The following is a 26138-nucleotide window of genomic DNA, read 5'->3' on the forward strand; positions in this document are numbered from 1 at the left end:
CTTTCTCTCTCTCACTTTTTTTTTATTTTTGTTTTTTTTTGGCAGTGTTGATTTATTTTGTTAAATACATACCTCAAAAATTACCCATCAAGCTGCCAGATAGGAAGCCATAGAATTCAAAAAAAAAAAATCAGGGATAAACACAGAAAATAAATAGGAATTCAAAAATAGTCACCCCACCCTGAGAGCAGGCCGAAGTTTATCAAAAAGCCAAAGCGACTCACTGGGAAGTGGTTTTTTGTTTTTAATACATAAACAAGTCTCTTCTCCAAGAACTCATTTCACAGTCTCTTCTTTCCGGTTGTAAGGTTCTCTGTCCCATGCAATTTTCATATATATATGTAAATATATAGATATGTACATATACATATACACACGCGTGTCGCTTCCTTCATGTGTCTTGTCCGTCTTTTCCTCCCGGGACTGGCCCCCTGGCTCTTCGATGAAGTGCAAGAACAGCGAAGGCAGTGTCTCCGGGGTCGGCATGACTGTGCTCCAGTCCATGGTCGAAGTGTAACACTCGAGTGTCTTTGCCAAGGCGACGTCTGATTGGGAAATACTGAACGTATTCACTCTACAGGTGTATCCTGTGCAACAAAGAAATGTCAACAACAAAAAAGGTAAGAAAAACCAAACAGACCAAAAAAAAAAAAAGATAAAAATAAAATAAAGCCAAAAAAAATTTTTTTTTAAAAAAAAGCAACGAGAACAGAAAATCCTTGGACCGATGTATTGCTGTGCCTGGTGGGGGTTCACATTATCTCTGGTCGCTGTCCGCGGGCGCGGCCTTGCCCTTGTCCGCGCCCTCCTCCTCGGCCTCCACCTTGAACATCTCCTCCGAGCCCTCCTCGCTGTCGTTCTCCTCCGACTCGGTCAGCAGCTCCTCGTCCTTGTACTCGGCCACGTCCACCGCGGCGCCCAGGTGCTCCTTGAGCTTGCCGTGGTGCTTCACGTGGTACCGCTGGTTCTGGAAGAACTTGATGATGGTGTGCTTGGGCAGGTCCAGCTGCGCCGAGAGCGTGTGGATGGCCTCCTGGTCGGGGTACAGGCCCACGTCGTGGATGAAGCTCTGCAGGATCCCCAGGGCTTCCAAGGAGATCTTGGTGCGAGACCGGGGCTTTTTGGCACAACTGTCTTCGGCGGGCGGCGGCGGGGGCGGGGCCTCCTCGCGGGGAGGGGAGCTCTCCTTGGTAGCCTGGGCCTGCTGCCTGTGCAGGACCTGCTGGTTCAAAGGAAAAGGAAGTTAACATGGGACTCGCCATGTGACCTTCGCCGAGGCATCCTCCTCTGCACGATGGGCTGTCTGTCCAGCAGGGGAGCGAGGCTGTGCTCACCTGGTCACTCAGGCCTCCAGAAAACCAAAAAGCACTGCAGGGGATGTAGACTCACATCTACAAGAGGTTAGTAAGAGCCCAGCACCGGTGGCTCAGTGGTTGAACATCAACCTATGAACCGGGAGGTCATGGTGCGACTCCCGGTCGGTGCACATGCCCGGCTTGCGGGCTCCATCTCCAGCGTGGGGCGTGCAGGAAGCAGCCAATCAAAGGTTCTCTCTCATCATTGATGTTTCTCTCTCTCTCTCTCCCTCTCCCTTCCTCTCTGAAATCCCTAAAAATGTTTTTTAAAAAGAGGTTAGTCGTAGTGATGTTGGCGAATATTTACATTCTGAGGCACGAAGACGTTGGTCATGGTGGCCAAGGTCATTTGAATTCAGGCAACCTGACTCCAGAGTCCTCCTTGCAGTTAGCCAGCATGATGTGCCTGCTGCTTCCCTGAAAGCCAATGGCAAAAAAACCGGACCCAGAGGAACAAGTGGGCTCTGCAATGACAACCCATGGGTTCAGGTCCAGATGCTTCCGCTTAGCGGGGTGTCCTCATGCAAGACACTGACCATCGTTAAGCCCAATCTCATCCCCTATAGCAGAAGGATGAGACTCCCTTCCCAGGGACGTGGCAACAAGGAGTAAATGGCACAATGTACATAGGAACAGTGCCTACCGGAAATCAGAGGCTGACAAGCGTATCCACTGAAGGGCCAGAGAACAAATATTTTAGTCTCTGTTGAATGACTCAACTCTATCTTACAGCATGAAATCAGCCATAAGTAATATACACACAAACAAACATGGCTACGTGTCAATACCATTTTATTTACAAAAACAGGTGGCAAACTGAACGTGGCCCATGGACCATACTTTATCCACTCTGGCTTCGGGTAGACTTCCAGTAAATGACAGCCAGTGCTATCATCAGCCTCACAATCACTCTTAGAGGAAGCGTGGACATTGGAGCCAGAAAACCAATCCTTCATAAAACTGGGGACTTTTCTGTATTTTCTCTTGGCTCTGATGTTGATCCTTAAATATATATTTTTAAATAAAAACTTCCACATGAATTTAAAGGTAAAACTGTTTTTGTAAACTATGAATTTTAAATGACTGTTTCATACTCATATAGGTGGACTTTCTCAATGTCACTATAAACTATTAATCCTGTTTTGCACACATTGTCTACTTTCTGTATTTTTACCCTTAATATCAAGGTTTTCTAGTTGTAATTAATTTAAATTTCTGTTTTATCTCTACCTATCCTCCACTTATTTTTTTTTTTTTTAAAAAGCTAGTTAGGCAAGCTTTTTTTTTTTTTTTTTAATCCTCACCCAAGGATATGTTTTTTCATTGATTCTAGAGAGAGAGGGAGGGAGAGGGAGAGAAACACCCATATGAGAGAAAAACATCATCAGTTGCCTCCCTTACGGTTTTTTCATTGATTCTAGAGAGAGAGGGAGGGAGAGGGAGAGAAACACCCATATGAGAGAAAAACATCATCAGTTGCCTCCCTTACGTACCCCAACACAGGGACTAAACCCACAACCTGGGTCTGTGCTCTGACTGGGAAGTGAAGCCATGGCCTTTCTGGTGCACGGGATGGGGCTCAGAGCACACCAGCCAGGATGGCAAGTTTATTGTTGATCTTCTTAATGATATCCCTCGGCGTAAAATAATCCCCCCCTTTAATATTTATTTATGAACTTATTTAATATGACAAAAAAAGGAAGCAATACAGAGGAAACAGTCAGAACCACTCCCTGCACTCTAGTCATCAGCCCGTGTGAGAAGGGTCGTATGGGGGGAGGGCTGCCGGGAGAGGGGGCAGGGCATGGATCCCGAGAAGGAAGCTCAGCTCTGCTGACGCCTCGCAAGGGCAGCAGTGATGTTGTGGAACGAAGAGGCGCACATGGTGGCCCCACTATTGCAAAGGCAAAGACCACATTTCTCCTACCCAGATCCTGCCTAACTTCCCGGATCTTGCCAAGCCCTTTAAGAACAGTGAGTGTACTTTCTAAAAAATAAACACACGTTTCTCTTCTCACCATTCTCTCCTATTTTATACCATCTTTTTCATGTTAAAGTAACACGTTCAATACTTTCCAGAGTTCAGGGGGAAGTCCGTCTAATCAGTGCTGAAGAAAACATGTCTAGTTACATTAAGGAATCACTAGTCCCCCTACCCTCACCACCATCACTGTCACCACCACACACTACCCATGTGACCCGTTTTCCTTTTTAGCTATAAAACATCACCATCAAAGCAAGTGTTTAAGAAAAAAAAATCTCTGACATTTATCCTCGTCTTAGGGACCATCTGATGAGAAAATAACTTCTCAGCAATGGGAAATACCAGTCTGTTACATAGAATTTAACAAATATTGGGGCAGATGAAATTGTTACCTACGATAACGATAAAAGAGGATGAAACTTTTCAAATAGTAATTGATAATCAAGCGACAAGCAAGACAACAATCAAAAGGATAATCTAACGCAAATAAGAATATCTCATTCTAAGCTGACTGCCGGGAGTAAAAAGGAATCTGAAACAGAGACCATGAAACAGTGGCTCAGGAGGTCCATGTGATGTTGGCCAATTAAAATGAATGTTCCTGGCGTTTGCTTTATCGCTTTCAACTAAGAGCAAACTCGTGTGGTCTGCCATGGGAAGCTGGCATCAGCAAAAAGTGAGCCCCATTACTTCAACACCCTAATTACAGCAGCAGGAGATGCGGAGTGGCGTGGTGGGCCGCACTGCCCACGGCAGCCTTGATGGCAGGAAGACCCTGCCTCGGAGGTCAAAATGTGGGCGGCCTGCAATAAATGAACCCCCATGTCAACAGGTGAGGGGTGGGCTTTCTGGTGAGCGAGGGAGACTGGAATTATGTATGGAATATATACATTCTCGAAGATCAGACACTCAGGCACGAGTACCCCCTATTAGAGCAATTGCATTAATTGGAAAACAAAAGAGAATTAAAATGCCCCATTTTCTAAATTATGCTTGCCTTCTGTAGTAAAAGTCAGCACAACGGTTCCATTTAATTAAATCATCAGATTGGTTCTTTAGGGGTTTTCCATTGTGCACTGGTTAGATTTAAAGAGATTTTTCCAAAACTCTACTTGGAAGTTACTGTAATCTTTCCGCATGACAGGGTCTGTCCACCCAGCGGGCCTGCACCACCGCCCTGCTTCATTAGGACACAGCAGTGGCAACACATGCACACGGGAAGCCACACATGAAACAGAAACAGCGGGGATCACAGCTGCCCTTCCTGACCGTGTCCTCTGTGCCAGGCAGTGCTGAGAACTGCACATGGACGACGTTTATCACCCTCCTGGTGCAGCAGGGAAGTGCTATTTGGATCAAGAACAACCTGAAAACACGGAGCATCTCGGGAAACCCTTTCCGTTGGAAATGAAGGCCACCGGGTACTGTGGGTCTGAGAAAGCAGGTGTCCAAGGAACAATGCCAGCCCATCACAGGAGAGAAAGCTGTTTCTCAGAGAAGTAACAGCAGTAGACATGATCTACAAAGTGGACTCTCTTGTTTCCGGTCAATGTTCTCTAGTGAGTCGGGCAGCATGGCACTGTTCCATGAACAAGGTTAAGTGGTATTTCTAGCATCTTTGAAGAGATAAGGAAAAATAGAGATTGACAAAATGAGTAGCTCTAAGGTCAGACTGTCTTACAAGTCACTAAAAGGGCCTACCTGAGGTTTTGGGGGTTTTATTATTATTGATTTTGTATTTTTTTAAAGAGAGAGAAGGGAGAGGGAGAGAGAAACACTGATGTGAGAGCAAAACATCAATTGGCTGCCATAACTCTATAGTTGACTTTTCAATACGACAATTAGGGTTAATAGCACTGAAATTTCTAATTAGCTTCAATAATAAAAAAATAATAATGATGATGGCATTAGTAGGTGGTAGCATTCATAGAAAGAGTATTATGAGCTAAAAACTAGCTTAAATGCTGTAAATATATTTTATTTTCACAGTAACCCTGGAGGTAGGTGTTTTTTTACCCCATTTTATGATGCGGAAGCTGGAGTTCGGAGAGTTCAGACAATTTGTCTGGGGCCACGGAGCTTGTAAGTAGCAGAACTGGGATTCTAAAAGTTGTCTGTCTGCTTTTAAATCCAATGCCCTTAAACGTATGTGCTCCTGTCTTCTGTGAGCAAGGTTGCATTGGAAAACTGAACAAAGTCTCTAGAGCAAAGGTGGCAGACCATAAACAAAGCATCAGGTAGCAATAACTACTATAAGCAAAAATAGAGCAATAGATGAGGAGAAGTGAGGGGAGGGGACGTTATTTTAGAAACAGTGACTCAAGGAAGCCTCCCTGAGGAGGAAGCATTTGAGCAGAGGCCTGAGGGAGTGAGGACCAAGCCAAGAAGAAGAGCATCGGACACAGGAAACAGCCAGCAGAAGGGCCGGAGGCAGGAAGACACTCAGTGTATTTGAAACATCAAGGAAGATACCACGTTAGAGCTCTGCCATCCAACAGAGCAACTACTAGCCACACTGTCTGTTCACATTTAGAGTTAAATTAATTGAAACTAAAAAAAGAAAAAGCTCAGTTCCTCAGTCACATTAGCCACTTCTCAGGTGCTTGATGACCACACTGTGCAGCACCATCTTGGACAGCACCGACAGGGCTCATTTCCCTCATCGCAGGGAGTGGTGGTGGGCAGCCTACACTAGACAGTGCAGACGTGGCCTTGGCCAGAGCAAAGGACCTTGGCATCTACGGTCAGGGTGATGAACGTCCTCACAATGAACTGCAATCATAATCAGCCCAAAATATAGTGGGACGTGAAACTGCCACTATTACTAGAGAGAAGAGAAATATTCATCTATCCACATGTGAAGTAAGAAAAACTCAGTTTGTAAGATACTACTGGACTTTCAAGGGCCTTCCACAAATAGCAACGCTATCATAAACACAACCAGGAAGATGCACGGGCATTCTCTCCTCAAGAGAATGGTCAATTTACACTTAGCTGATGGCTACCCTCTTCATCAGACATGCTTAGCATGTCTAAAAGAAATTAGGTTTAAAACAATCAACCTTGGGTCAAAAGAGTAAAAAAGGATCCATTCATCAAATATTTATGGAATGTCTATAATAATTGAACCTATTAACTTACAAAGCTTTCTAATAAGGAGTCCTATCTTCAACAATTAGGTGTTGATGAATAGGTTATGGGTAGGACATAAACAAATAGAAAGTTAAAAGTCTACGTTCCTTCTAATTTATTTGCTGAAATCTCCCTGGTCTAAATATGACATACATGTACATAAAAGGACATGAAGATGTGACAAAACACAAACAAACAATGTTGTAAATATATTCAAAAGAGACATCAGCTGCAGAATGAAACCCAAGCCTCCTTGCCCAGTGATGAAGCGCAGTCAGAATATGGACACGCCGTTGTCTGCCCTCAAAACTGAACATCTTGAAAACACAGCGACAAAATGGTACCATGACAAAGTCTGAGGCAGATAAAGCAGTGCTTCTTAAACCTCTCAGTGTTCAAATACATTTTGAGGGTTTCAATGAAAACCAGCTGGGAGTCATGTGTAAAATATAATGGTTTTTGCCTGCAGGGAAGGAAGTGAGATCTTGAATGATTAAGTTGAGGAAAGTATATAATTCACTGTATCATTATGGGGTGAAATGGATTACTTATAATAAGCCAAGACTTTATGGTCTTTTTATAGAGAGAAAATGAGAAATGATTAAGGAGGTGACTGCAGAGGGTGGCTGATCCAGGGTGGCAATAGGTTGAAACAAACTTGCCCAGGTGGTCGTTGCCACCTCTCTCAGACAAGTCCCACCCAGAGAGGTGAACCTCCCCGAGCTTCGGGTCCTCAGGGCTGATGCATGTCCACGTGCACATGAGATGAGGACACAAACAAGATGGCTTTGTTGCATTTATTTTGAGTTCGTATCAGAATTACTTGGACTGGTTTACTCTTACCGCATTCTATGACGACAGAATGTAAAATAGTTGACCCAAAAGAGGAAAGCATTCTTCTACTAAGAGTCCCGAGAGGAATATATTTAATAGATGATAACAACTGGTTGAAAGACCCTGTGCATAACTCAATTAGACTTTGTTAAATGAATGAATGAATAAATTCTGCTATTTAAAAATACCATATATAAAAAATACCATATAACTTGAGATATTTGTCTTAAATTTCAACAACCCAGTGCTACACCCTAATATTACCCTTTTTTCTAAAGCATCATTTAAGACTATTAATTTTGGCTCAAAAATTCTATGGGGAGAACTTAACATTAATGATTAATGATGAATGTAAATACCATATATCTATCTCAATGATTGGACTGTGACCTACACACGGGCACGCCATATGCCTGGCACGCTGAGTGCTCAGGTCCTCTGTGCTCTGTGGCACTAAATTAACTCCATATCCTCTCTACTTTCAGACCAGTTATTATTCTTGTTCTACGCATCTTAATATTTATTTTTTACAAACTATGTTTTAAAAATAAAGAGACTTTACTCATCATAGAAACTTACATTTAGTGTGTATAGGAGAGAAAAAAAAATATATATATATTTACCATTTCTTGTATTTAAAAAAAAAACAACAACAAAACATTCCGGGGCATGGTATAACCCATAAGACGATTGTTATAGAAGTTGTGAGCAAGAGTTTGGGGGTCACAAAGTTCTGGTTTTGAATCCAGCCTTACTCCCAAAAGCACATCTGTTTACTAGCCTGGTGAGTCTGAGAAAGCCACTTTGCTATTCTGTAACATCTTTCACGTAGTGATATGAGGAATACGTGAGACAGTGCATGTTAAGTTCTTAACAGAGTTCTTGTCATAAGGTTTTCATAAGTAGTTACTACCATTATGAATGAAAAGAGGATTTAAGAATCAGTAGCATACTGCCTCGTGTATTTTTCTATCAATTGTGAGTCATCAACAAATTCAGAGATTTCTTTCCTTTCACACCAAAAATCAACAGATCTGCAAATAGAGGTGTCAACCTATAAGCGCTCTTATTTCTTTTGCTCATACACTACCTCTGTCTTTGATCTTTAACATGCCACCTAGCACTTGGGCGTTGCCTCTTAAGCATCTGTTACATTAAATTATACTTCACAGTCACAGTCCTGTTGGAGGTGACACCTTCTATATACACCGCCTGGGCTCCGCCCCCCCCCCCCGCCCCCGCCCTTAGGAAGACATCCTTTGTCAATGGTTCTCAAAATGTGGTCCAGAGACACCCGGGAGGATCCCAATACCCCATGAAGACGTCCATGACCTCAAAACTATTTTCATGGCAGAACTAAGACAGTATTTGCCTTCTGATCGTGCCGAAATTTATACTGAAGGTGCAAAAGCAGTGGTGGGAACACTGCTGGCCTGTTGGCATAAATCAGGTCAGCGGCATCAAGCTGCATCTAGCTATATTCTTCACAGCCACACGCACAGTAGAAATGCCACTTTCATGTAAGAAGGCCCTTGATGATGTAGTAACATATGATGAATTATATTAAGTCCCAATCCTTAAGCATACCTTTTCAAAATACTCTGCAGGAAGAAATGGGACGCACCTCTGAAGGTGCAAGAAGGAAGATGGAAGATGGTGGTCATGAGCAAGAGCATCATTTTTATTGGAAGGAACAACTAACAGACAAACTAAGGTTATTCAGAGTCGGGTATTTGGCAGACATTTCCTTAAAAGTGAAGTAAGCCTGTTACTTCAAGGAAAATATCTGACAATATTTGTGGCCAATGATAAAAATGGATCTTTCAAGCAAAAATTCAAATTTTGGAAAACTTGTAGCTGCCATTATAAATTTAACAGCTTTCCACAATCTTAAAACTTTCCTAATGATATTGATGGTGATTTAACAATTCTTTAAGATGTCCTAGAATGGAATATGTCAAAATTTAGATCTACATAACTCAATATTTTCCAAATGACCAATTCATGGTATTGCAACATCATAAATAGGTAAAAGAAACATTCAAAGTGCAAGGCAAATGAATGAGTTACAAAGTTAAAAAAAATATATGAAAAGTTCATCAATATGATTTTAGATTCTAATTGGCAAATATCCTGTAAGAAACCACTTGCAGAGTTTTGCTATAGTATCAAGGAAGAATATTACCTGGAAGGCTATGAATATATTCCTTCCCTTTCTAACTGCATGTCTGTGGGAGGCTTGCTTTTCTTCATTTACTTGAACCAAAACTATATATTGTGTCAGATTGAATGAAAAAGCAATTATGAGGATCCAGTTAAGCCAGATATTTAAAAATATTTACAAAAAATATATAAACCTATGGTACTCTTCTCATTTCTTTGTTTTAGAAATAGTTATTTTTTCATAAAAATATATTATTTATACATATCACATATTCTTATACTTATTTTAAAATTAAACATTTTTTTAAATTTCTCAGAATTAATTTCTACTATGGTAAATACTCACAGTTAAAACACATTATTGGAGTTCTCAAAAGTAAAAGTAAAAAGGGATCTGGATACCAAAAAGTTTGAAAATTTCTGAAATACATGAATCACACTCAACATATAGGCCTGTCGTTTTCCTAATGAAAATCAAGCACTTCACTGTAACATTCAAAATCGACCCCACAGTGTAAGACATCCTTATCTGAGCCAAGTCCCCGGAAACATCTTAAGGAATGAATGTAAGAGAAATTACACATGCATTACGACTGGTCTCTTGACTTTATCACTCAAAGACATTTTCACAGGCAAACCATTCTCCAAGAAACACAATTCAGACTATTTCTAAGTCCAAGTGATCTTACTTGAGTTGGCTCTTCTGGTTGTAATTTCACATCCTAACATTATAAGACTTATTAAAAACCATGCTTTCGTTTTTGTTGCTTTTTTTGGATTATACAGTATCCTAAGGTCAAAACTCAGGAAATCTGTTATTAAAAAAAAAAAAGTATCCATGAAGTGATGACAAATTGCAGACTACAGGTGTTAGATTACATTTTGACTCCAGGCAGGTTTAATATAAGTCGGTCTCCTTTTACAATTGCTCTTAGCACGTACAGCTATAGGAAGGGGATTGTTTTAAAAATTAAAAAAGGAGAGAGAGAATAAGGAAAAAAAAAGAGCAGTGCTCAATAAAAGAAGATCATGTCAAGAGAAATCAATACAAACAAGCAAAATGGTAGGAAGTCTGACATGGAAATATGTGTTCAATTTCATCCAGCCTTAGTCTGAGTTTCCTTTAATATTGTAACCAAGATGATATTGGGACATCATGTATGTTTTTAATGCAGTTTAATAATTGCTTCTCAAAATAAACACTTTGGACAAAGATAAAAGCACTGTGACACAATAATCTGTTAGAATAAACTTGGGTGTTGGAAAAAGCCTAGTTCTTAAAACAGCCTTTGGCTTATATCATTTCCTCTTTGGTAACAAACTGAGAACAACTTATGCTAACGACTATGGGATGGTTTGGGTAAAAAAAAAAAAAATAGGGTGGAGTGCAATCACTGATCCGACTATTGGGAGTGGCCAGAGTGTGCAAACACTGAAGAGGTAGCAGCTGGGTAGCGGCTCCCGCACTGTAAGAGATGAGCTGACAGACAGTAAACTAAGCAGAGTCAAGATGAGCAACTATATCTCGATCAAATAGACATCATGCAGCTTAACAAACAACCATTTCTCCTGTTAGAATGTAAAGAGGCCAAGCATGGACATGTCTTGAATCTAAAGGCAATGATACCTTTCCCTTCATCAGCATCACTGATAGTATGACCAACATTCTACCAACAGGACAGACAGAATCCGTGCGATGACTCAGGAGAAACAGACTCTTCAGAATGGTCCAGGCCACGGACATGTATCCTTCTGCCCAGGAGAAACCATCTCCCATCCCACCCACCCCAGTTCCACTTGCTTGGCACCCACGGGCATTCATATCCTCCCTGCTCCTATGCACCCTCACCTCCTTCATAGCGTCTTCTCAAAACAGAAATATGCACAGAGAAGACCCATCTCTTTAAGGCCAGACTGAAGGTACAGGTACCACTAAAGTGTCTTTAAAGACTTTATATTTGTGTTAAAATGATTAAGGACTAACATGGACATGACGAGGACTGGCAGTTACCTGTGGAATAATGATGTGAAAACAAATGCAGGACTTGCTTCCTGGGTATAACCAAGAAAAAAGTGGCTGTTGCACCATCATGAATGAAAAAAAAGGTCTAGTTCAAGTTAAAGGTAACCAGGGTGACTAAACAAAGAGGGTAAAAGGTTGGGATCACTTGAATACCAGGAATTCATCATGTATTTAAAAAGCCAATCTGAAAATGCATAATACCACATCAATAGCAAAGGCCAAGAGAGAAAGATGTGGGAAGGGTTTGGGATAAGGATGACCCATTAGAATTCTTAGACGGTGAATCCAGCTGGCTAAAATAATGCTCAAGGTCAGAAGAAGCGTGACCCGAATGAAAACAACAACCGATGCCAGTGATGCGTGACTCGGTGAGCTCTAAATTGTGAATTTTTAAAACAGATTCAAAGTAAGATTTAAAAGATAGAATGCAGACACTACTTCAGATCAATACATTGCATCCAGTAAGTTTAACCAGAGCAGGATTTTGGTTCCTGTTATATGAAAACATGTTACATTAAATGGAGGCAGAGAATACATGCATTTTCCTAAGTACAGATATCATGTAGCCAACCCAAGAACTGTGTCAATGAAGATTTAAAAATGATTCCTAAGGTAAAGCTAGAGTTGGAACTCAAACCACTTCCAAATCTCCTAGTATTTATAAATCCAGTGACAAAAACAGTAACTTGAAAATACCTCTTTGGTAAAGAATGACCTAAAAATGAGGATAGCATGGGGAAAAGTAATTATATATACTTTAAGTCACAGAATCTCAATAAATCACATGAGCATCACTGAAAGAAAGCATTACTCCTCTTGATTTACACACTCACTATACAATGTGACTCGGGGGTCAAGTTCCTATAACCATTTAATTATAGAATTAGGACATTATCACAGCATTTACTGTATTTCAAAGTGTAAGTGGGTACTGTTGCATTTATTCTTCAAAGGAGGAAATGAATACATGACGTTGAGCTCTGGCCCCAAGTCACAAACCCCAGAGTCTAACCTACAACAAACATACTCTTGCTGCTGCTTAGGGCTAGGAAATGAAGAAAAACACAAAAGTATGCTCCATTTCAGTTTAAGTTTTGAGCACAATTTCATTTTGGTGTGAATAAATATCTTCCAATTAAAATATAAAAATAACCCTGGAAACCACAGAGGATACTATTCAGTGTTTCAAGTGAGGAGTTAAAAGTGAAGACAAAGAAGTCAGAAAAATTGGAATACATGATGGAGAAGTTCCCCTCCCACATGCTAACCCCACTTTTAAAAAAGCACAGACCTCATTTCATCAAGATGTCCTAGCACCAAAGAGAGAGAGAAGTCCTGACAAAGCCCAGCCAGGACTCGGGTGAGGCCTAACTATCCCCTAACTGTGATGACCCTAGTGACACTGTAGTTTTGTCCTCTCCCAGCTTCTTAAAGAGGAGGATTTATTAAATTACTTAAGGAGAAAGTTTGGATTAGATTGTTTACTTGGGGCAGAAAAAAGAAAGAAGGTAACCCAGGTGTCTGAGGCCTCACAGGAGGCTCCTGGGAATCCCGGGATGGGCCGCATTTCCTGCATAATTTTTACAGTCGGGGCACGCAGAAGTCAGAACCATCTGACAGCTATGGTTAGTGAAAATATTAGACGTTCGCCAATAAAATACTACCTCAGCGTATTTCTTGCTTTCTGGATGTAACCACTTAATGACAGGACTTAAGAAAACTGCGCCGTGTGGATCAAACACATAAAAGCACAAATATTCCTTTTATAGAAAGCGAGCCTTAGGCAGCGCATTATCACCAACCCCTCTGGTGGAAGACGGAGTAGCCAGCATCGCCACACGCTGACATTGTGGTGTATTATAACCTCACGTCCAAACTGGGTAAACAGAGTCAAATGATCAAAGGAGGGCTTTCTCCTTGGCCAGCCGTAAAGTGGAGGCCACTGATCCCCAGGGCGTGGCAGCGAAGATTCCCGGAGGCTTAGCCGTGAAAAGGTGTCAGAGGACAGCTTATCAAACTTACGTCATGTCATCAGAAACCGGCTCCCTTGGCATGATTGTCTCTCAAGAGAAAAGGAATATGGAAAGATGAAACGACAGGAGGTAGAACTTCCCGAAGGCTAATTCTGCATCATTCTTTTAAATTCTAAGCCACTTTTCATTAATGTGCGAGGATGCTGGCTTCACACCCTCCACAGGAATAACCCTACCACGTGAACGGAACCAGGGACGGGGAAACTGGCTTCTAAACTCGGTGGCAAGCGCACCAGGTGAGATGGAAAGCAGATGGGCCAGGGGGTGGTTTCCTCAAGAAAATGAATGTCCATCTCCCTCCCAGCGCACCAAGATGGCCACTGGGAAGGGCAAGGCTCAGCTCCTCGTTCCCTGGTGATTCCTTCCCCACAGGAAGCCTGGGGTCTGCACCTGCAGGTGAGCCATGTGCCCGCGGGCGCGGGCTGCCCAGCTCAGACGCACAGAGCAAGTCCCCTGGTGTCTCTGAGCCTCAGCTTCCTGAGCACACAGGGTGGGGCAACATAAGGCTCACAATTGTCCGTATGGAAGAGAATGCCGCCGTTCATCAATAATAATACGAGAATACACTCTGCTTCTCCAGCTCACGGCTGCAAGCCCCCTGCTGCCCACCTGTGTGGCTAACCTCAGGGACCAGAACTGCCAGGCATTATACTTTCAGATGGGAATGTGCTTCTGGGTGGATTTAATGGAAGAGCTGAAAATTCTGCACAAAACAAACCTACTTACAGATGCCAGGGGCTGGGAGGTCATCAGGAACGCTGGCTGGTGCTCCAGACCCCGCCCCCGAGGTGCCCCTCACCCGAACCCCCACATGTAGTCAATCCCTGGCTGCTGACCAATCCTAAATTGTAAACACGTCTGGGGTAGTGTCTCCCTCTCCACACTTACTCCATTGCTGTTGCTCAGGCCTTGACCATTGATGGCCTGAATGACTATGACTTCCTCCCAACTGGCCTCCTGCCACGGCCAAGAGAGCATCTTCCCAAAGGCCTTACGCGGCCCTAAGACAGGCAAGGCCTCAGGGCTTCTGAGAAGGCTCCTGACCCGGGCCCCGGCCCTGGCCTTGCTCCTCCACCCCTGCCTCTCGGGCTGCCCTCGGACCCCACAGCTGCGGCCGCCACCCTATGCTGCGGTGCCCCTCCACCTCGGGCCTCTGCCACCCCTGCACCCGGACAGCTCCTCTATGAGGATTCTGTAAGCGCCCTGGGCGGGCCTCCTCCCGCTGGCTCTCGGGTACATGTGCCCCTGCTTTAGGCTTTTCCTCCTCTGTCCCACTTCCAAGCTGGGGGTTGTAGTCATCTGTCCTGCACCTGTCTCGCCACAAATCTGTGAGCTCCTGGGGAGTGGATGCTGTGTGACATCCACCTCCGCACGCTTGGCACTGTGCACAGGTCAAGCACTGCGTCTGAGTGACTGAAACTTAACACTTGTCCTCCAAGGTCCAGAATCCTTCTGCACTGGTGACAGAAGTGCCATGCAGACCAAAGTCTTCCTAAAATTCAGACCATGTCTTCAGCTCCAAGGGGAGGAAAGCAGTGACAAGGTAGATGGCCGCTCATTGAAAAATACACTTATCACCAAAAAGAGCTGAGTGACAGTCGTTTGTGAAACTTATTAAATGCAGACATATGCTTTGAATAGGCTAGTAATATCATACAGTGATTCATGCAGTTCTTTACCCCAAAATTATCTCACTGAAAATCACCGACACTCAGAGACATACGTGCAGGGTGTGACTGTCCTCAGGGCTAAAAGCTGACATGTTTATCGGTTTGCCTCACTCCCTCTCCCCCGTCTGCAGGGCTATTTCTACCTCCAGCATAACTCACAAGGCCTTCAGCAAACAGCTTCTATGATGAGGAAACCGCTGGAGGCAAGACAGCAAGACAACAAAGAACAATGAAAGAATCCACGGAAGACAGAGAAAGGGAACCTTTTAAAAAGGTACAAGAACCAGATGTATTTGCTTAAACGTGGGTCGCGTGGATCACAGTAAGAGCCTGAGACACAGCACTTCTCAGCTGCACGCAGAAGGCTGCCTATCTACACGCCTTGGGAAGCACTCAGGTTTTCTCCAAAACACATACGAAATGCCAAATGGTTATTCTTGGAGTCGAATGAATGGCGTGAGCCCATGTGTGGAGGAAGAAAAGTAACGGAGTGACTTCAAAGCATGTATGTTTGCCTCCACTTTGAATCAACCTCTGTAGTTCCTACACCACACAATCCAAAGTGAGTGAGGCGAACGGTTTCAAGTCGGGGCCAGAACCTGCCGTCGGCGCTTCCTGCCGCCTTTGCAACACAGTTAGATCTTATCAAAACGTGTTTTTAGAAGTATTCCACTAAAACCAAATAAACCGTGGAAGTATGGAAAATCTAGATGCTAAATAGAAGCCATCTCCTTCATACTGACGGAGACCAAAAAGCATTTGGGTCCCAGAGAACATTTTTGCTCCATGGTGCGGGGCTTCTAAGGTGCTTTATAATTCCCCTCACTGACAGCATAGTCAGCTTTGTCAGGGTCTCTGTTGGAATAATAATTCCAGACTGAGCAAAGAATTCTATCAAAACTCAATTATCGCATTAAAACACTCCGTCATGTGTTCCCTCAAGACTCCCAACTTTCTATTTCTGAAAAGAGAACAGATTTAATGAGATATTTTTCAAAGTGGAGCTGGTGAAGGGAATATTTGTGAAGAGGCACTGCCAAAAAGACAGTTCACTGGGTAGACATAGATAAGGCAAAATTTACCACAGACGCTGGAGCGATGGGTATTAAATAGTCATCTCCGAATAAACTCTACACATCCACGGGGCCCGGATGGTCTACACCAGTGGTCGGCAAACTCATTAGTCAACAGAGCCAAATACCAACAGTACAACGATTGAAATTTCTTTTGAGAGCCAAATTTTTTAAACTTAAACTATATAGGTAGGTACATTGTTATTAACTTAATTAGGGTACTCCTAAGGCTTAGGAAGAGCCACACTCAAGGGGCCAAAGAGCCGCATGTGGCTCGCGAGCCGCAGTTTGCCGACCACGGGTTGCCAAAGGTGGCACTGCCTAAAGGAAATCTCTAAGGTCAACTCGCAATTAACTGAAAGGTTTTGATTAAAAATGCTATTGACTGCTTTTATATCACACAGCTTCCTGCTTATTATATTTCATGGGCTAAGGAGGTGCCAAGACATTAAACTGTCAATAATCTATTAATACTGGACTGTTACACTCACTCTACCCAAATCCGCAGGCAAAGTTCTTCAAGCCAAGTACCTGCTTGGCTCATGCAAATTCCCCAATATGGAAAACATCTCTTTATGAGCTCCCAGATTAAATGCCTAGGAGTGTTGACAAAATAGGACAAAAATATGCAGATAATAAATGTGTATTCAGGGGAGTTAAACTAACATTTGTTTTCTTAAGAAACTGCTGAAGGGATGGGGACTGTGTCATGGAATCGGACTTTCTTTCTAAGCCATATTTAACAGTTTCTAAATTGAATGTAATAAACACTTTACGAAGAGAAATGAGAAGTTATTTAAAGGGAGGCTCATAGGTCCCTGCCAATCAGCATCTGGAAAGCAGTTATACGTTGGGGCAGGGTGGAGGGGGGGCTTTTAATGAATTTAATAGAGAAAAGCACTTTAATTAAATGCTGTCAAAGCGGATTGTATTAATGACTGCACACAGAGGAATTTCGAGCAGGCCAAGTTTATTTAGCAAAGAGGAACGGGGCTTTCAAAGCCTGCGAGTATTTATGTTTCCGCAGTTGCAGTACATCTAGAAGATGATGGTGGTGCCAAATAAAAGCGTTGAGTTATTAGATATGATTTTATTTATTGTGTATTATTAAAGCCTCAAAGGCCTCAGGGGAATTAATTTCATTTTCAAAATGAAACTCCCTGTCTGATCTGAAAGGGTTAAGGAGAGAGAATATTGGCCCCCAATTTGTCCGTGCCCTGAGTGGCTACTGGGGAGGACCCTGCCCAGGGTCAGCCAGTCGGCATGCACTTCGCTGCATAGCAGTGGCAAAGCAATCGATGACAGTATTTCTTCTAAGACTTTTTCTCCTGGTGTTTTTCTTTCCCAGTGATTTGCCACTAGACATAATTCATTCTATTACACATAGCAATAAGCTGAAAAATGACCAAAGCTCCTAAAAATCTCCATGAAAATTTGGCTGCCATAACTTTCTTAATGGAAAACACGAGCAGCGCAAACTTCGACAAAGGAAAAGGCATGGGGTGTTTGACTCGGGGCAAACAGGAAAAGAAGAGAGGTCTTCTTCAGTACCTTCTCGTCAGAGGGAGACCACAGAACAAGCCTATTATTAATGCTCATATTTAAAAAAAATAAACAAAGAAAATATGAGCCTTAATGCATGAAAGCTGTAAAGGATTGAAAAGCTGGTCTGGCTGGAAAATCCTACGTGTGTGTCAAAATGATTTTCTCTACCGTTTGTAAAAATGTAATTATCCACGATATGCCATTATCCACGATATGCTGCAAGGGCGAGGGATTTCAAGTGAAGGCACCGCGAGCCGAGGTCTCATGTCCCTGCCTCCGCCATGTCTGTGCGATCACAAACCACGCCATGATTTACCACATCCTTCTCGCAGTTATATATAAACATAGATACACGTCTTCGGTCTGTCTTTAGATTTTAATTCAAAACATGAGGAAGGGGGAGGAGGGAAATGTGAGGGTGGAGGGAAAGCGCAACACACAAAGCCCGGCACCTATTTCCCTTCGAGAGCAGGGTAGTGATCGCCAATGGAGACTTTCAACGTCCTAAATAAATAATCTCGTTTTTAATACCCCCCCCCCAATCCCAGCTATTTATTAGAATCAGATGTCTGATCTGTGACTTTGTAGTTCTGGGATTTACAAGCAACTCCCCATCTGTGCCAAGATGTTTCAGACCAGTCTTTGAAACGCTGCAAATGCAGATGAATATGACATAAAATAGGAACTGATTCCATGCACATAGGACACAGGACACAGATGGCAACACAGGACACAGATGACATTGCATGTTCGTAGGGGGTCCTCTATAACTCAGCTCCATGCATGCACATATGTAGAGATCATGGAAGTCCAGCTAGCTGACCTGACCAAGGGGCTCAAGGGAGAGTGGTTGGTTTCTTGCAAATAGCATGTTAAGGAAACATCTCCCCTGGTACATCAGTAGCTCTACTATGAAGATGGATCAAAGAATTGTCAGTTGCTAGAACATACCGGTGCATCTGATCCAGATTATGTTTTACAAGCCAAAGAATCTGTCAATTTGCTTCTCTCCTTTCATTACCAAGGCAGTGACTATATTAACTCCCAGCACAGCCTGTTTAACCACTCTAGCTCTAGCTCTTTGGGAGGCTTTTGTTTCACGTGAAGCATAAACTCAAATAAGGATTTCTCTCAAACGTCTACCCCTAAATTATACCGACATACAAATATGTGGCACTTGTCCACCATTATTCCTTCCCACTCTTCTGTTACCACACTCTTTGACGTGAATGGTCATAAAACTGAAATAAGAAAAATGATACTTAAAAAGTACTGGCATGTGGATAGTGCACGTCTACAGAATAGGCCAGCGGTGGGCAAACTTTTTGACTCGAGGGCCACAATGGGTTCTTAAACTGGACCGGAGGGCCGGAACAAAAGCATGGATGGAGTGTTTGTGTGAACTAATATAAAGTCAAAGTAAACATCATTACATAAAAGGGTACGGTCTTTTTTTTTTTTAGTTTTATTCATTTCCAACGGGCCAGATCCGGCCCGCGGGCCGTAGTTTGCCCACGGCTGGTATAGGCTCATGTTAGCACATTCTGTTCACTTAGATCACAAGAGGAACAGGAAGACCTTTCCATGTCTACATATATTTATCTTTATGAGGTCACATCATAGATATTAGCTCCCTAGGCTTAGAGTACTTCTTAAAAAATAATTGACTTTCCCTTCTGAAGTGCACTGTCTGGGTTCAGTCTACCGTATTTTTAAAAGTTCTGCTAAAATAACTTGTTTCCCATTTTCTACCTAGAGTCCTCGAATCTCTTGGGTGTTTGGCGCTAGGAAATCACAGACTAGGGACTCATGATGCTACATGGTTCTGATTCTGCAAAATGAATCTAACCAGACACTCAAGTCAGATGTGTACATCACATATGGGAAGACACACGAAGACAGACTTCCTTGAACATGAAGAAATAAATGTAAAGGAAGGGAAAGCATGGCAGGGGGAAGAGGAGAAACAACTGTCTAAATAAACCATTTTGATGCCCAGGTGATCACGTGAGCTGTAACACCATTTGGCCATTCAGCTCTGGGAACACCTGACCCTTCTCTCACTCAGCGGTTTTCAGCATATTTTCTTTATAAAAAATAAATAAATGGACATGCACAGACCTTCAAAAAAAGTTAAATGGAGTCTATTCAGCGTTGTGCTGCAAATGTCTAACAACTGGCTCTCTGGAGAAAAAAGCCCCAATTCGATCATTTGCCAGTTTCTGTCCTGAGAACAATCCCAGCGTGGCCAGTTGAATTCTACTGACGGTGTAGCACCTCCTTCCCAGATTCCTGACCTGCAACCAGGGGTTCCAGGAGGCTGTGTAAACTGACTCCAGCTCACGCATAATCTGCTGTGCAGAGGGAGACCCATTCCTCCTCTGCTTCCAGCCTTGCTCCCTGGGAATCCTTTGCTTGGCCTGATTCATCTGTCATTTCCCCAGCCCCACAGTGATGAGGACGACCCTGATGTGATATATAATTCCAGAAAAGAGTCTATATCTAAGGTGAAGGGTTATATGATTTGCTTTGAATTAGATCTAGAAAACAACCTGTGAAGAAATTGAACTTGTGACCTTAGAACTGTCAAACCTATCTACTTTGCTTCATGCCCCATTTCTAGGGTTAAACCGAGTAATAGGACTTTGGCAGTCTTCCTTTAATCGAAAGTGTGCTTTTCTATCATTACCAGGGGAAGTTCCAGACTTCAGCTTAATAAAAGTCAGCGGCAGTTTTCAGCTACATTAGATTTCCACACTAAACAGAAACAGCTGAAGAAGCCACAGTAGGTAGGTTGGGCTACGAGCATTTAAAACTCAGTGCCTGCCTTTCTCCTGCAATTGTCATAACTATCAGTCATAAGACAATCCACTGGGTCTCTCTGAGCCCATATAAGGTGTTCATTAGCTATTATTTTGCTGCCAATTTCTTTTTCCAAAATGCATTTAACCTCCCAGGAGCAGTGTCATACTACACTCATATTTAAGAAAATCCTAGTCATCTATATTGAATGTGTTTTAAATAATTATAATCAGAAAGATCTGCATTTAAAACACACATTTATGTCGGTGTCTGCCATTCTGTAGGACATGACAATTTTTTCAAAATTAAAATCAAATGGCTATATTTATCACCAGGCTCTTAATCCTACGGCGCTCACTCACGGAGCCATGACTTATACATTTGCTGTGAACTGCACTTCAAATGATTGGTTACCATCAATCGCAAAACTTGCAAATGTTTGACTTCTTTCTTTTGTTGTTGGTGGGTTAGAGCTGCTTCTATACTCCTTCTATAATGACACTATTCATACATGCTTCCACTCCTCCTGACTTGCATTGATGACAGGAAAGGGGGTAGAATTCCAGGTGGAGATGCCAGAAATTGAGTCACGTACAGGATAACCACCCACTGTTATTTTCAGTATGGAGGACTCAGTGTGAGTGTCCTAGGATCACAGTGGATTTTGCATCTTTGCTCAACCTACACGACTGAGCCTACTGTGCAAAAGTCTGTATTCACTCCTCTGGTAGCAACACCAGCCAGAGACTTTCTTTCCCCGTCTGAGCCCATTGGAGGCCAGTGCAGAGCTGCTGGTGGGTGGGTGCTTGTTTAATGCTGGACCAATGCGATTCAAATACTACATGAGTGAGTGACATTTGGACAACCCCGTGGATTGTAATGTGTTGAGAGGGTCAGCAGAAGTTCTAGAGATGATCCAGAAGCTACGTGGTCTTTTCGCTTTTTCAAGCTAAAATCATTTTTTTTTTTAAAGTACCAACCCACTTTTGTCATATCCAATGCATTTTATTATGCCTAACAGGGATTTTATTCAGAGCTCAGAAGAAAAGTTTTCACTTTTAAATAACATATAATGCCTTTTAAAAGAGCTTGGAAATGTAGAAAGATCAGATGAAACTAGACAGCTCTGAATTTTTCAAATCTGACTCCAAACAGCTGCACAACATACAGCCGCTGGAGGCGAGGCGCCCTCACATCTCAGCAGGATCCTGCTACCCTTTCTCAGCGCCTTCTGTGCATCCACCTTCTTGTGTAAGCCTCAGCCCTGGAGAGCTGGGGTTACTGTCACTATTTCCAGAAAGTGGAAGTGGCCTCAGCAAGACCACAGAGCTCCCACTCCAGTGCTGACCCAAACCCAGGTCTTCCAAAGGCCCAGCACTCACTCCTCATTACCCAGACTCCTCCTCGGGCTTCTGGCCGGCTACGGTGCCCATCTACTTGGATCAGCACTTTGATCATTGAATCACTTGTGTTAAAAAGGAAGGAGGTGGGGAGGTCAAAGAGATCTAATCTTCATTTGGATATCGTATTTTCTATTAAGATATTTTTGCCTGGCCGGTGTGGCTCAGTGGTTGAGCGTCAACCTATGAACCAGGAGATCAAGGTTTGATTCCCAGTCAGGGCACATGCCCGGGTTACAGGTTCAATCCCCGGTGTAGGGCCTGCAGGAGGCAACCTATTGATGATTCTCTTTCATCATTGATGTTTCTATCTCTCTTTCCCTCTCCCTTCCTCTGTGAAATCAATAATAATATTAATTTTGTTTTTAATCTGGCACTCCAAAATTTTATAAAAATGGCTGTACTCATATGGATTTGCGGGCCAGTTTTGTCAGTTGCATCATTCCCAGCACGCAGCCCCATAAATCTCAGAAAAGCAACGAGGACTGAGCGTCCAGAGCTAGCCTCACGCCCTGTTTCAGCTGCGGTCTTCTCTCAGGTTTACGGACTTGGGTGATCAAGCCCGAATCAAAGTCTGTGAAGTTAGCACCCCTGCTCTCAATAGTCAACTGATGAGAACTTCATCCACGTGGGGAAACCCTTCTGTGCAGACGGGCAGCTGTTTCTTCCACAGACACAATGAATAACTCCCCAATCACAACCACCGAAGAGAGGGAAGTGCTCCGGTAGAAACATGAAGCAGGCTCCCATGGTCCCAGAACAGTGTGTGTGTTTCTGCCACAACTGCTCCCTTGGAGACGGACCAGTTCACACACCTGACCCTCCACGGGCCACACACGGCTTTATCAGCACCCGCTCCAGGAGCCAGGTAGTTCGGTTCAAGGGTTTGGTCAAGTACTAACAATAAATTAACCCATAACCCCAGGGCCAAGTAATAAGGTAGCTACTTAGAGAAGTCACCTGGGTGGAGAGAATGAACATGAACAGGATTTGAAAAGCAGTGTTTGTCTGTGTGGCCAGGGAGCAATTAGGGGTGAAACAGACATACTTATCTGTTTCCCATCAAAACCATCTTTTCAAGTGCCACTCAATCACTAATCTGCATATGCAATTTTTTTTAGAACTATGTGAATCCCCTGGGATTCTTTAGTATAGCCTCAAGTTCGGTTCAAGGGTTTGGTCAAGTACTAACAATAAATTAACCCATAACCCCAGGGCCAAGTAATAAGGTAGCTACTTAGAGAAGTCACCTGGGTGGAGAGAATGAACATGAACAGGATTTGAAAAGCAGTGTTTGTCTGTGTGGCCAGGGAGCAATTAGGGGTGAAACAGACATACTTATCTGTTTCCCATCAAAAAACCATCTTTAAGTGCCACTCAATCACTAATCTGCATATGCAATTTTTTTTAGAACTATGTGAATCCCCTGGGATTCTTTAGTATAGCCTCACAATGTCTGTTTGCTTCAAATAGCCATACTTTCTTTTTTTTTTTTTTTAAGATAATATCGTCTCTGAGAGGCTCAGTGTGTTTTAAAAATATTACCCAGTACCTTCTGGAAACAGCTCGAAAAACTGAAGTAAAGAGATTCCACCCAAAGTCAGAATCAGAGAAAGAAATCAGTATGTTTTAAAAATATTACCCAGTACCTTCTGGAAACAGAAAAACTGAAGCAAAGAGATTCCACCCAAAGTCAGAATCAGAGAAAGAAACAGAACCTATGGATTCCACTAACTCACAGTGGAATTCTAGATTAAGGCAAGGTAATAAGAGGGAAAATGGAAGCTTGTTTTAAAATATAATTCTAAGTGAGTAAAGGGGAAAACTGCTCAAAATATGTGTGAAAGTCTACCTGTTTTATTCACTGCTATACACATGGTGCCCAGAATAATAGGTGGCACACTGAAGGAGCTCAACAAATATTTGTTAAATAAATAAGTAGAGATGTGAGAATAAAAATGGCCAGTCTTCTCAATCACGTCTGTAACTTGAGGCCTGAAAACAGTTTTTCCATCAATATTAATCATCGTTGCCAAAAGCCAGACTTTGCTAGACATCTATACACGTATTCAAAGGGGTGTATTTTGGTTCTCACAGATGAAATGTGACAGGGCCCCACAATTGCCTTAATTTAAGTTCAAGCTTATTTTGTTGTTTCTGTGAGTGGGGGGAAGAAAGGACGCGTTCAAATGCGTATCTTAGTTTCTCTATTCATTCTGCCTCTCTCTTTCCCAACTTGCTCACTAGTGCTCGAATTGAATCAGTTTGCCCCTCACAAAATTTATTAGCCATTACCCTCTGTTTATTCAGGTTTTGGGGTTTTTTTTAAGTGTTTCAGATTATTGAAAAGAAAGAAAAAAGGGCAGGAGTGAGGTAGAGAAGGAAGAAAGGACAAAAGAAGGAAGGGAAGGGGGAGGGAGGATGGAGGGAAATAAGGAGGGAAGGAAGAAACGAGGACAACGAAGCTTTATGTTCGAAAGTATTATGTGTACATGTTTAATATTATTTTCCTACCAGAACATCCAGAAAAGGCCAACGTGCTAAAGTTTATCTGTGGCTTCATTTGATGTCAGGAGGAAAAAAGACAAAAAAATGTGTCTGAAGAGTACCCTGCTGTCCCAAACTTTTTTAAACCAGACATAAAACTGATAATTTCTTTGGATGATTTTAGTGATTCCTGAGCCCTGGGCAGTGAAGGAACCTGTACCATTGAGGAGTATTTGAACGATGTCAATGACACAGCCAATCCTGATTCTCGCCTTTGCCTGGAGAGCAGCATTGGCTAAAACACCTTCCATTCATTGGTTCTAAAAGCCAATGACTATATCAGTTACCCACAGTGTGAGAGAAAGGGATCATGCTGCACCTCAGAAATGCAAAATATCAAAGTCAGACTATTTTTTAAAGCAACACAGCAATAATGGAAGAGCAAGGTTCTGTGTGTCCCCACAGGGCAGGACAGATGGGGGAGGGGAGCCCAGTTGACTGACATTCCATCTCCCGCTCCCAGCCAGCCCTGATGTTTAGTTTGGAGGGTGGTGTGTTGTGAAAGTGCAGGCGGGAGAGCTCAGCTTGGCAAAAACACTGGAACAAATCCACCAAGAATAAGAAGCAGAGAGCTAATTCCAATTACCGACATGATAAGCCTAGTAAAATGTTGACCCCACTTTAAAGAAATAAACAAGCAGACCCAGAACATTACTATAAAATTCTAAGCTTACTTCCTCACAGTACCTACAGCACAATGCCTGAACACGTGGAAGTACACAATAAATGTTTTTCTCTAAAAATGCAATAAAATAAAAAGGCATAAAACTTTAGATACACGTGAAACTTAAAATCGCCCTGGGCATTGGTTTCCTTCTGCTCGCATGTCCACAGCACTTTACATAAAAAATCATATAAATCTCCCTTAATATGAGAATTTTATATTAGACTTCTCATTCATACCCACAATCATCCACCATGGTAAGTGCAGGGTCCTAGAAGCCATGTTCAACGATATGGCCTAATTTCTGGCCCAAGGGCCGCCCATTAACATGTTACCTACAAGTGGTCTACAGCCACTTAGCTTTCTGCTTCTCATGATATTGTTCCAACATTCTTCCCAACAGAACTCTACCTTTAAATGGCGGTGCTTTCCAAAGGAAGCATTCACCTGACTGGTTGGAAATTAAAGGTCAAGAAAGTTTCCCTTCGTGGGTTAAGGTGGACCAGTCAATTTCCCTCTGAGTATAAGAATTTAAAGTAGTAAATATAGTTTGGGCAACAGACGCTGGACTTGACAAAGGCTGGACTTGACAAAGACACAGCGGTAAGTTATGAGGTAGAGCAAAGGTCATGGGTAGCCCAAGGTTTTGAGGAGGCAGAATTATAATTCAGAGAAACTATGAGTATAAGCAGAAGGTACAAGGTAGACAAGGATTCAGAGTAAATGGGCAATTCTACCTTTAAAAGGCAGTGCTTTCCAAAGGAAGCATTCACCTGACTGGTTAGAAATTAAAGGTCAAGAAAGTTTCCCTTTGTGGGTTAAGGTGGACCAGTCAATTTCCCTCTGAGTATAAGAATTTAAAGTACAGTGGGGCCTTGACTTACGAGTTTAATTCGTTCCGTGACGAAGCTCA

The 26138-nt window shown here is 42.7% G+C and overlaps 1 protein-coding gene across 2 annotated transcripts in view; it reads right to left on the reverse strand.

Moving 5' to 3' along the window:
- Positions 1–234: 234 nt before the first annotated feature.
- Positions 235–26138, reverse strand: part of SATB2 (SATB homeobox 2) — a 174151-nt gene continuing 148247 nt past the window's right edge. For both annotated transcript variants that reach the window (XM_005873567.2, XM_005873566.2), the window contains exons 10-11: positions 726–1219; positions 235–587 (exon numbers count right to left, since the gene is read on the reverse strand). In XM_005873567.2, the coding sequence (XP_005873629.1) occupies positions 758–1219 (462 nt within the window). In that variant the 3' untranslated portion in view covers positions 235–587; positions 726–757. The remainder of the gene's footprint in view (positions 588–725; positions 1220–26138) is intronic.

This window comes from Myotis brandtii, unplaced genomic scaffold (assembly GCF_000412655.1).
Source record: "Myotis brandtii unplaced genomic scaffold, ASM41265v1 scaffold412, whole genome shotgun sequence".
Classification (NCBI taxonomy): Eukaryota; Metazoa; Chordata; class Mammalia; order Chiroptera; family Vespertilionidae; genus Myotis; species Myotis brandtii.